General features: G+C 33.7%; 2 protein-coding genes across 3 annotated transcripts; one reads left to right on the forward strand and one right to left on the reverse strand.

The window, feature by feature from the left end:
* Positions 1-1318: 1318 nt before the first annotated feature.
* LOC111470018 (BURP domain protein USPL1-like) lies at positions 1319-3233 on the reverse strand. 2 transcript variants are annotated; one of them, XM_023115466.1, is made up of 2 exons: positions 3118-3233; positions 1319-2305 (listed from the first exon to the last, which is right to left on the reverse strand). In XM_023115466.1, the coding sequence occupies exons 1-2, from the start codon at positions 3175-3177 to the stop codon at positions 1430-1432; spliced, it is 936 nt and encodes a 311-aa protein (XP_022971234.1). In that variant the 5' UTR covers positions 3178-3233; the 3' UTR covers positions 1319-1429. The 2 variants fall into 2 exon arrangements, with proteins under 2 accessions (XP_022971234.1, XP_022971244.1); XM_023115476.1 differs by lacking the exon at positions 3118-3233 and adding an exon at positions 2960-3110.
* Positions 1445-11302, forward strand: LOC111470197 (organ-specific protein P4-like). The gene is made up of 3 exons (XM_023115731.1): positions 1445-1451; positions 10446-10497; positions 10687-11302. Exons 2-3 carry the CDS (start codon positions 10450-10452, stop codon positions 11128-11130), a joined length of 492 nt encoding a protein of 163 aa, XP_022971499.1. The 5' UTR covers positions 1445-1451; positions 10446-10449; the 3' UTR covers positions 11131-11302.
* Positions 11303-12740: the final 1438 nt, after the last annotated feature.

The raw sequence follows: 12740 nt of genomic DNA on the forward strand, positions 1-12740 counted from the left end.
TCATAGCAGTGATACTCGATCCTCATTACAAATTGAATTACATATCATTTTGCTTCTTGAATATTTATGATGTTAGGGCTAAAGTGTTGTGAATGACATAAAGAATTATTTAATTCATTTGTATGATTACTACAAATTTCATGATAATGCTTAAGATTATCATCAATCTAAATCAAGACTCACTTCTAAGTCATGATTATGGAGATGGACACAATTGATGAAGTGAATTTGAGTGGTTCAATATTAGTATTATCAAGATACAAACGAAAAAGAGGAGCAAAATTCACTCGAGTTAAATAATGATGTAGATTGATATTTATCTGACCCTAGTGAAGAACTTATGATAATTTTGATGTTTTGGCATGGTGGAAAGCAAATGAGTTTAAATATAGAATTTTGTCGAAAATTGCCCAAGATGTTTTGGTCGTTCAGTGTGACTTATCTTTTCGGGGGAGGATTCTTGATTCTTTTAGGAGTTCTTTAACACCTAAAAGAGTGGAAGCTTTGATATGTACACAAAATTGGATCGGTAGAAAATCAGTATCGTTAGATATTCCTCAACAAGTTGATGATTTGGAGATTTGTTCTAAGATTGAAACAGGTAACTCCCAATCTATTTATTGTCTATTTGTTAAGATGTATTCTATATTGTTATATCACAATTTATATTTTATTTTTTCAGATGATTTAAGACCCTCAAGCTCCACCAATGTCATGTAAGAATGTAAGTAAAATATTTGAAATTACAGTATATTTTCTTCAAACAATTTTAAAACGGTATTAATTATCAAAATACTATTTTTTTTTTTTTTTTGCAAAAAATGCAATAGAGGGTTGGATAGTTTTAAATTTCTAGGCATTTTGTTGAATGTTGTAACTTTGTAATTAATTCATTGAATATTCTTTACATATTTATAGGTGAATTTTTAGGCATTTTGTTGAATGATTATATATTGAGAACGTAGATAATTTAATTAGATGTGATAACTTTGGAATTGATTCATTGTATATTCTTTACATATTTATAGGTGATAATATGAATACAATAGAGTTTGATACTTTTGATCTACAACTTATAGATAATAATTGTTTTATCATTTTAGGTCATACAAATTAAAAACAAATTTTGGACCAACCCGAACCAACCTGAAAAAGAGGATTGGGTTGGGTTGGGTCAAAAAAATCTTTCGACCCAACCCAACCTGGACTATGTACACCCTAATTCAAACACTAAAAAGACGTTTAAACTAAGATATAACAAAATTTAAACTTTTATTACATTGCATAGTGGAAGATACGAAATTCAAACTTACTCATCTACGTATAAACACACTAATACTTACTTCAACCACTAATTGAACACGTACAATCAAACTTTTTTTTTTTTTTTTTTATTTGAGTTCAACAAACTCTTCCCAATTATCATCACTTAATATAATTTAGAGTTTGAAGTAGGCACCGGAATCCACACAAAATCATCGGCCGGGAAGAAATGGCAAACGGGGATAGTCCCCGGTTGGATTTTGAGCACTTGAAACGACGGATGGCTAGGGCTCCATTGCGAAGTATCCATATGGCAAATGGCCAAAGCCTCAACTCTATCTCCATTTTCACCTTCCAATTGAATCTTCAACACATTATTGTCACCTTCTTGGTAATGACAGTAATAAACCGCATATGCATACGGCATCGTATGGCAAGCCACGAGCCTGGGCGCTGCAATTTCCTTAGGGGCTTCAATGAACGTGTAGTTTTGTAAATGGACATTGGATTTTGTGAGATGTGAAGTGGTAAGAACTTCATAATGGGTTTTTGGGCCAAAGGCTGTTCTTACAAAATTGACCATTGATTCCATGGAAGTGGCGCAAAATTTGGTCTCTCCTTTGATGGGTTTGAGTTCGCATTGTTCAAGGGTTTCTTTAACGGCTTGGGCTTGAGGGGAGTTTGAAGGGTAGGAGAAATAGGAGAGGATTTGAGGGAGTTTTTTGAGGGAGAAAGGGATTGGATCAGCTTGTTCTTTGGGTAATAATGGTGGGGATTTTGATGGGTCTCTTTTAGGGAAGTAAATTGGGAGTTTTTTGCCTTGTTTTAGGTCATTTATGGTGAAGAAAACTCTGAGTAAAGGGTTTATGTGATCCATATGAGATGAAGAAGAATGAGTATCATGGGAATTGTGATCATTAGCCATTTTGGTCACCATTTTTATGATGGGTTTTGGTTTAAATGTTGCTTCTATATGATCATTCAACTCAATTTGCTTGTTCTTCTCTTCAATTTCACTAAAGGCTTGCCTTGCTTCACCAAACTGCAATATATGCAACAAGTAATTAGGAACTTCAAAATCTAGACATGAAGATATAATGAGTCTCATGTGATGTTAGTTAGCATTGAGTTATGTTCATGTAGACTCTTGGTCGAGTCATTGAGTCAGGTTGACATGCAAGGAAGACGACATAAACATTTAGTGCATTTGATGGGAACGAGATAAGTTCTATGTTCAACCCAATTTATAACAACTCAAGTTCACTGTTGGCAGATTTGGGCTTTCCCTCAAGGCTTTAAAACACGTCTACTAGGAAGAGGTTTTCAAACTCTTATAAAGAATGTTTCTTCTCCTCCGCAACCGATATAGGATCTCACATGGTCGATGTGTCAGGGAGGAGGCTGAGCCCCAAAGGAGGTGGATATGGTGGGAGGTCCCACATCTATTGGAGAAGGGAACAAGTGCCAATGAGGACGCTGGACCCTGAAGGGGGTGGATTGTGAGATCCCACACCGGTTTGGAAGTCAAACGAAATACTAAGAGTGTGGAAACCTCTCCCTAGTAGACGTGTTTAAAAACTTTGAGGGAAAACCCGAAAGGAAAAGCCCAAAGAGGACAGTATCCACTACCGATGGGCTTGAACTGTTACACAATTGGTATTACTACTCAATGATCAAAGAGTGTTGAGCATAGCACCACATCGACACAAGTATCTTCCTTGCAGGTCAACTCGACGCCTCATCTCATCAACTCAACCAAAACCCTACGAGACCCATGACTCGAGATTCTCACATGAACAAGTTACAACACTAAATTTTGAATTAGTAGCTTGTTTTTTCTTTGTAAAACTTCACCATAACAAGCAATAGAAGAGGTAGCAAGAGGAAGCAAGAAGTCATTGTGCTGCCACCCATCTTTTTTCCTCGAGTTATCTTCAACCTCTACTCGGTGCATAAAATGGGATGTGGAATAAACTTCTTATAGTGGAAGTAGTTGATCCTGTTATTGTCATTTATGGCACGTTGGATCTGAGTATAATGCTTCCAAATTGCTGATGAATGATAATTTATGGGAATCATATCTCGAAAGAATCTGCTTTTTAGATATAGTGCCATTATTTGTGGATAATATCTTCATTTTTTTAAATAATGTTATGAACATAGTTGAATTTTTCCACATTTTAAACAAAATTATAATTAAATTTGTCTATATTTTATTGAAATGGTTATGGGCAAGAGTAGTTGAAAGAACTATGGGAAGAAAAAGCTTATTCTTCCACTATTGATGTACATGAAAATAATATACCCATGATAAGGCACGAGAGTGATGAATATCTAGAGAGCTTGATGCACGTGAAAGTGACGAAGGTATATTTGAAGTGCGTGAAAGACATACACAACTCTAGATGGCGTACATTGACGTGTATGAAATTGGTGCACATTTAGAAGAAAGATAACACTTAAAGTTGAAAGATTTTAAATTCCATTAGAGAAAAGGTAGTCTCAGTCATGTTGCATGTTTTGACATATTCTGAATCCAACAATGAAATCATTTACTAGATGTTTTTCAATACTTGTCGTTTTTAAAACCTTTTTCTTTTGTTGGTGAAGGCAAGGATATCCTAAGTGAATGACGAGGTTTGCTATTAAGGGACGAGAAATGGTAGAGTAAAATATTTTTGCATTCTCGAATCTTCTTACAATCTTTTATTTACTTCTATTTTGATAAGGAATCACTTGTGAGATCAAGATTCAGATTACTTTATTGATCGAATATTTTAAGATAATAACGCTTGTTTGAGATTTTAACATGGCACCCTACGAGCCTAACATGGCACCCTATTAGCTATGTACGACCTCACGAGATGGACCAAGTCAAGCCTATATCTCGTACCTTGTTTATAGCCAACGGTTTCTAGTATATAGCTATGACACTCTAACACTCTAATGGTTCCACACCAATTGCATGACACTCTAACACTCTAACGGATTCAAATCAAGCCTATATCTCGTACCAAGTCAAGCCTATAATACATGGCACCTTAGCCATGCACAAAGTCACCCTATATCGCCCTACCTTTTGGTTAACCCTGATCTCAATATTTCTCACCTAGATACGTAAGTTGTTTTGCCTTAATTTGTGAGATGGCACATATAATTCTACTGTCTCAGTGGGTAGCTTCACACTTTTGTAGTGATCATGTGACCTAGATTGGTCTAGTTAGAGAAGTGTCTCAAATTTAGGATTCGTGACTAAGTATCGAGTGTGAAAATGGACATAGGCTTCTAGATAAGGTTCATGCTAACCCACCTTGAGTAGGGTGAGGGACCACATAGGACAACGCTTGATTCATGTATTTGAGGCATATAAATAGACATGAGCCTCCATATCGGACTCATGCTTCGTAAACCGTAAGGCTAAATAGGACCAGAGGCATATGTGGTTCAAGAACTGAGCATACATGATCACGAAAATGAATCTTTCATGAACTTATGAATATGAATGAAAAAAAAAAAAAAAAATCTAAGTTAATAAATGTGGCACCTTAACTTAACTAGACACTTGGATATGGTCGAGAGCTAACAAATATACTACTTACCAACTATTTCTTATTCTCACTCTAGTTGTTTACTGGTTTTCAAGTAATAACTAATAGTTGGTCGAGGTCTCGAATAGTCTAAAGTAGGTTGACCATAGAGATAGTCTAGATCTAAGTCTCCTCCAATTTTTTAGTTTTATTTTATCACGGTCTTATCTTTTATACTTTGTCTCTCGATTTTGTACGTATGTATATATGTTTATATTTTCGTGTCTCCTTGTATAGTTGTTTTTATAAGCAAAAAATTTTATCGTATTTTTATAATAAGTTTGTGTCAATTCATGTCGAAATTCGAACTTAAAAATTGGGTCATAGTAAGTTATTTGGCGACTCTCTTTTTGTCCCATCATAGTAACTTGATGACATGAAGAGATAGTAGTTAAACAAAAAATAGATACTATGATCATAACACAGTGTAGAATTAGAAACTCACATATCATGCTATTGCAATTCATACATAACAACATATAGATCATGATTTAATATGAGACTGATACCTTGGGACGATCCTATTTTGTTACTGCGCAGCTGCCAAACGTTTCCCCATCTCGACTAGGCATTAATGATCACTTGAAAAAGAAAAGTAGAACCTTGTGATTATAAACATACTCAGTAAGTAATTTACTTGTCGGCTCTCATCGCATCCTTGTACTAATAAATTACCACGAACTTTTCTTTAGATTTAGGAAGTTCGGTCCTAGGTTCAATAGTTATCTAAACTTCTGAGAAAGCCTCAAAGTTTTGATTTTTCGATCATAATTTAGAAGTATTTTCTATAATTTAACCAATTAATTAAAAAATTATAGTGAAATGACCATAAATATTTTGTCTATGTTCATCCACAACAAACTAGGATAACTCAGTACTATTCATAAGCTATAAATTATCGATAAAGTAGATTTACACAATCAATATTTCTTGGTTGTAGCAGTTGATCATATCATATTGTATCATAAATCCATGTTTTTCTTAAAGATCTATCAATTTCGAGCTTCAATTATTTGCAAATGACTATTATTGGATTATTTTCCGGATCGAGCTAAAAAATATTGTCTTTTTATTATTAAAATATTATGAGTCTTGTCATTCTTCTTTTAGGTAGTAATTAATCTTAATGTTTATGGGCCATCTTTCGCTAAATGAATAAAGAAATAGTTAACGATAAAGTTCGTGATTTTGTTTTTTGTTTTTCTACTTAATCATCTTTAATAATGTAATGACCCTAGATTTCTACTTATAAAGAGTCGCTACTGTCAATATAATGTAATTATTTCTTTTTGAAAATAAACGTTTGAACTTCTTCATAAAGATAACTTCATCTTAAAACACTGTCATGGACTTAAGTGTTCGAAAACATCCTTAAAATGACACAACAAGATACTAAATGAAATAAATAAACATTTAAATTAAAATCACCCTATTCTAACCTAAGTCTAAGAAAATAAATTGAACCTATGCATGTGCCATGGTCTCGAGTTGCGATGTTGTCGGCCATATAGGGATGACCTACCTTTACCTAAAATAGAAGTAGTACATGATCCACATGTGTGAGTATGGACCCACGAGTCGTTGGGCCTTTTTCTGGTCGGGCGAGCATTCTCTAGTAGTTGTTGATGCCGAATACCCGTTAGGAATAACGGCCATCATAGCAGCATTATAGTAAACATAATGACCGTTTCTCTGCCTCATAATGTACGCTCTGTACTATTATAAAAGGAGAAGAGGTATCCCCCGATGCATGAACACACAATAATGCATGAGGTCCCAATATTTTTCAATTTTCATTATTATGTACTACAACTTCCCTAGCATCTTCGTTCATATCATAACATTTTAATCATATCTTCCATGCGTGTATCGAGGTTGTATCTCATGCCAAAAACGTCTTGTTGCATGCCATCCATACCATATATCTTAACATGTCACATGTATCATATCATAAGCATATCATGTCATACCATGCACGTATCATGTCATAAAGCATATCACCGTATACGTCGTATCATCAAACATATCATGTCATAATATATATCCTAACATATCATAGTCATAGCGTTTCATAACATATATCTTATCCTGCTTGTATCATATCTCAAATATATCACTAAATGCATCGTATCATAGCAGTTATCATATCATTCACATATCATAACATAACATTTACACAACACATCATAGTCATATCGTTTCATAATTATTTCACACACGTTTAACATATGACATGTGTAGAATTCACTGGACATGTATCATCATACAACATCAACTTTTAACCAAACCGAAAGTAAGGTCATTTACTTGATTGACTTAAGCTGAAGCTACTACGACCCCTTGATGATCCTAGCTTAACGTTGTTCTCTCAAATTTAATTATGCATGAGTCTAAGATCATAAATTAGAATTCTAATATGGAAATCAACCCACCTAATAATTTAAACTAACTAAAAGGTAACCGTACTAACTTTAAACGCTTCCAAGGAGTTAAAATTAGGAGGAAAGGGCTGATTTCCAACCGTTCAAGTGGGGTGCTAAAATGAAGTGAGGGACCTCCCTTTTATAGTAGAGGCCAACCTCCGGATTTTTTTTTTTTTTTTTTCAAAACTTTAGGTTATTACAAATAAATAATCAATAAACTAGATTTACACAATCTATGAATGTTTGAGATTTTGTGGAACCTTTATCAACGTTGGAGCAGGTGATCATATCATCTCAACGAGTTGATTGAATTATTTAGGACAATATCCACCACAAAATATTGCCTTTTTATCATTCAAATATTTCTTTTAGGTACTACATAAACTTTGCTTTAATTAAAAATAATTTAAATCTTTTGAGATTTTTTTTGTTTATAAATTGTTTTTTATTGTTTTAAGATTACATTATTTCTTCAAGGACTCGTCATTCACCAAACGAGTAGAGATGATAGGAACAACGAACTTCCATATTCATATGATATTGTCCACTTTAAGTTTAAGTGTTCGTGGCTTTACTTTTAGTTTTTTCTAAAAAGCTCAAACTAATGATGATAGTGTCTCTTACTTATATTCTCGATCTCCTCCTTAATTAGCCAATATGGAACTAATGATCATAAATTTTGAATTTTAAATTAAAAACAACGTTGGTGTCATTTGTTAGAATCTTAGAAATTTAATGTTTTTTTTATGTGGGAGTGGAAATTCATATTTTAAAATTATATTAAATGTTAGTTGAATTATTGTGAGTATAATTGGTTTCTTTTAAAGAAAAAACATGGGAGGTGACGTGTCAAATAATATAAAGGAGATCTCATATCAAATACGCCAAATTCCTAAGATTTAAATCAAGATTTAGAATTTTGACGTTTGAATAAAAGAGGAGTAAATAAATGAAGCGAGATCATGTCTGAATGAGTGTGAGATCTTACCTCCGTTGGAGAGGGGAACAAAACATTTCATACAAGGTGTGGCAACCTCTCCCCGTTTTAGAAAATAAAAGTGTAATTGGATCTCTATGAAATAGTTTCACGTAATTTAGTCAATTGTCTTAAAAGTTATCCCACGTCCATTAGATTAAGAAAGTGAATTGGCTTATTGAGTAGCAACAATTGTTTCCTTTCATCCCCACTTGTACGGTTTGAAGTTAGTTAGAGAATGCATTTTACGACGACTTTGGCTATGCGGTTGATCCATCTGATATGCTCGAACTCTTTCCTACCATTTTTTACTCTTCATAAAGCAAAACGTTTAACTTTTTAGTTAATTTAAATTATTTGAAACTAAGATTATATTATCTTATGCAAATTAAATGAGCCAATTTCGAGAGTAAATTCTAAATCATGAGGGTGAGAATTAGGTAGAATTAGATTTCAATGAGCATTTTTAAGTTAAGGGAGTGCAGTGACTTCGGTTAGACCAACAAGGTAAGTGACTTGGATGAATTATATGAAGTATGAATGGTGCGTGCTTTGTGACTCTACACGTCATACTTTGTGACTGTTTAACGTGTATTATATTATATTATGCAATGACATAAGTTATATTATGTTATATCATGGGACGTTTGTGTTATGTTATGTATTTTGTTATGGCTTTAATGTTATACGATGCATGATACCTCTACATGTTATGTTATGCACACTACGATATCATGTTCCCTTTAGGTTTATGAAATAATGTTAAGCCACATATATTATTCACGGAAGTTATATTATGAAATAATAGAGGTACGACTTGCATTATATGTATATGTCATGATTGAAAGCCATGAGGACTTCATGCATTTTGTATGTTACGTGCATTGAGATATTTGTTCGTTATGATTAGTATAGACGTGTACATTACACTGTTATGTACACCATGATATCATGCACGCTCCTTTCCTTCTATGACTTTTTTAGTAGCATGAGTGTGTGCTAGTTGAAGGTCAGGTCTAGGGGTTGCATATACGAGTCTGCCTTAGGGTCTATGTATGTGTGCGTGGGCCACGTATAGAGAAGTATTGCACATCCAAACCGGTCTGGATTGGAAAGTGAGACCAAGGCCACGATGATAATGAAAGGATAGGCCCCATATGATTGCATGTGTTTGCATTTCTTGACTCCCATAATGGGGGCTACTTAATGAGTATTTTTTAATACTTAATCCACGTGCAATTTTTTTTAGAGGTAAAGGTTAGGCACCCATGTACAAATGACGACATCACTGAGAAGGTAATGGAAGTTAAGTAGCTCTTAGGTAAGATCAAGATGTTACCGCTATGTTTTTTTTTTTTTTTTTTTTTTTTTTTTTTATAACAGAACTCTATGACTTCCTTTATGAAATGTTTTCACAAACTTTTTCCAATATTAGGAACGCCATACATGTAGTGTCGTCTTTATTTTATTAGGAAAAATAGGATTGTTACCGTCTTGATCGCAGGATAGCATTGAGAAACAAGAATTCATGTTGCCAAAGGATTTCCTACAATTATTTCTAGTATGGAATAAATCAATCATCCACTTTGGTATCTTATTGAACAAAAATGGTAACATTGTTCCTCCACTCATCACGAATTTTGGGAAATATCATGATCATCCAATAAGAAGAGGTACAGTTTTTCAAATGAACGATTTGAAGACCTATTAATTCTAATAACTGGTTATAGAGTTGATCATTTCGACCTTTTAATTCATAGACGTGTGCAAATTTAATCCATAGCCTTTTCAACTTAAGCTACTTTAATACCCGAATTAATATTTTCAAGTTTAAGATTTTAAACTTAGCATGTATGTGATGTCCCACATTGGTTGGGAGGAAAACAAAACACAATTTATAAAGGTGTAAAAACTTTCTCCTAGCAGATGCATTTTAAAGCCTTGAAGGGAAGCAAGTCGAAAAAGGATATTATCTGCTAACGGTGGATCTGGGCTGTTACAAATGATATTAGAGTCAGACACATCAGACGATGTGCCAATAAGGACGCTAGCCTAAATAGAGTGGATTTCATAGTTTTGTTAAATTCGAAAAGTAAAAGAAAAGTGATTTGATTGCTTTTTGAGAATCTTTTTGAGAATGTATCTATAAATAAACATTGGTTTGAAGGCAATATGCAAGAAAAGCAAAGAGCTTAGAGATATGAAGATGGGTGCAATCTTTGGAATCACTCTCCTTTTGCTTCTTATGGTATGAATTTGAATTTTTGTTGGTGCGTTCTTAAAGATATTTTAAGTTTTTTTATTCGAGTCTTTTAAGCCTTCGTTCTTTAACGTACGAGAATTTTCTAAAGTTTTGAAAATAAACTATGTAACAAGAATCTAATAAAGTGTAATAATCTTTTCCTTTTCGTTTTTTTCTTGTTATGATGGTCATTAGTTTGTCAACAACATAGAGTCAAGACATGAACCAGGAGAACGCTGGAGTAACGTGGAAGCAAAAGAAGATAGCGTTGAAGACAAGCAACCTGAAAATGAAAAACGGTTTGTCAAGGATATAGAACCAAGACCAAGTGCTACCTTTTATCCAAAAGAGGCCGAAAAGAAATCATTTTTTAAAGACGTTGAGCCACGACCAAGTGCCACATTTTACTCAAATGACAACGTTAAAACCTTAGTTTTTGACAAAGATATCGAGCCACGACCAAGTGCCACTTTTTACCCCAATGACAATGTCAAGACTATACTTTTTGACAAAGATATTGAGCCACGACCAAGTCTCACGTCATACCCAAGTATCACCGCGTATCCTCACGATCTCAACCCAAAAATTTCCTCTACTGATTGTCACGACGAAGCTGACATACAGCTCACACGAGCTTAACGTCATGTCAATAACAACCACGGGAGAAGGAAGTTTATGATATATGACAGTAAAAATGATGGAGCTTTGAAGAAAGCTTAAGCTATGATCCAATTACTTGTGGTTTGTAATTTACTTTGTGTGTTGAATGTAGTGTGATTTGTGAAATAAATAAATATTTTGTGTTCAAGAATGAACCGTTTGAACTCTCCTTTACCAATCAAATGATTTATTACATTTCAGACATCTCAATCCTGCCGTATTTAGTATTATTTAGTATTTATTAGGTCAATTAAGCTCCATTTCTATAATAAAAACTTTAAAATATTTCAAATGGGACGGGTTATAAATTTATAATAGATGATAATTTAGATTTATTGTATTTCATTAATATATTTTAAGACTTTTTATCTACTTTAAAGTTACATTTATAGAGTGCTAATTATAATCATAAAATATACATAGTGGTTAATTATGGTCCTGAAGTAAGAAAGTTACAAACTCTTGGAATGTCTCATCTAAGGTCAATAGTTTTATTTTGAGGCTATACAAAGTCATGTATGTTATTTTTGTAAAATAGACTTGAAAATGTAGTAAAATGAGCGTTTGTGCTTTTCTTTAGCCAATAGCTAATTTTCTTTGCAATTCGATGTAGTTTAGGTTGCATGTGGAATTACTCAAATTTGACCTAATTAATTTTATTTGTGGAGTGATTCGAACCTCAATCAAGTATTGTTCTTGTGTTGAGATATTCGATTAACAAAGTAATTTGAATCTGGAACTTAGAAAATTAGTATAATTATAATCCAAAATAAGAAAAATAATTTTGTTGAAGGCGTGCACCAGACCTCTCAATAGGTCCACCCGTTCCCTATCTGCAATAATAGAGTCAATTAGGTCATTTTAGTTTAACGATACAAATTATAATGTTTTAAATTAAAATATAGCCCACATATGTAAAGTATTATAAGTAAGATATGTTGGATGAAAGTCTCACATCGGCTAATTTAGGGAATAATCATGAGTTTATAATCAAAGAATACTATCTACATTTGTATGAGGTCTTTTGGAGAAGCACAAAGCAAAGCTATGAGAGCTTATACTCACAATGTTATACTATTGTAGAGAAACTTGTTCATCCAACCAGATATACTAAAAGAAGTAAGAAAAGTTAAGATGATATAGATGATATAGTCCATTCGTAAGACCAAGCTCGAATGAGAATTAAATTCTTGATTCAAAATTTTAGTACTTTGTTCTTGAGAGGACGTCAAAAGTTAAGAGTTACGACGAGGGTCAAGAACTATGAGATTTTAGTTTTAGACCGTTTGTGTGATGTCACACATTGATTGGGGAGGAGAACAAATCACCCTTTATAAGAGTCGGGAAAACCCAAAGAAGCGGTGGGCTGGGTCGTTACAGTTTGTGCATACAAATATTTCTCTCAACAATTAACGAAGTGGAATGAACTCTACTATGGAGAGGGTCTAGCCCTACTCTAACCAATGCATCACACTGTCCAGTGATTGGTTTTGATAACATTTGTAGCAACCCAAGCTTAGGAGCCTGACGGCGATTCGTAACGGGTAAAAAATGAACAATATCGGCTAGCGGTGGGCTTGAGTTATTAC

The sequence above is a fragment of the Cucurbita maxima genome, unplaced genomic scaffold (assembly GCF_002738345.1).
Source record: "Cucurbita maxima cultivar Rimu unplaced genomic scaffold, Cmax_1.0 Cma_Scf00002, whole genome shotgun sequence".
Classification (NCBI taxonomy): domain Eukaryota; kingdom Viridiplantae; phylum Streptophyta; class Magnoliopsida; order Cucurbitales; family Cucurbitaceae; genus Cucurbita; species Cucurbita maxima.

Bases quoted from the DNA above. Each gene is read 5' to 3' on its own strand.
- LOC111470018 (XM_023115466.1), bottom strand. From the start codon at position 3,177: ATGGGTGGCAGCACAATGACTTCTTGCTTCCTCTTGCTACCTCTTCTA. The intron at 2,306-3,117 runs GTGAAGTTTTAC...CATATATTGCAG, and splicing joins CTCTTCTATTGCTTGTTATG to TTTGGTGAAGCAAGGCAAGC.
- LOC111470197 (XM_023115731.1), top strand. From the start codon at position 10,450: ATGAAGATGGGTGCAATCTTTGGAATCACTCTCCTTTTGCTTCTTATG. The intron at 10,498-10,686 runs GTATGAATTTGA...GATGGTCATTAG, and splicing joins CTCTCCTTTTGCTTCTTATG to TTTGTCAACAACATAGAGTC.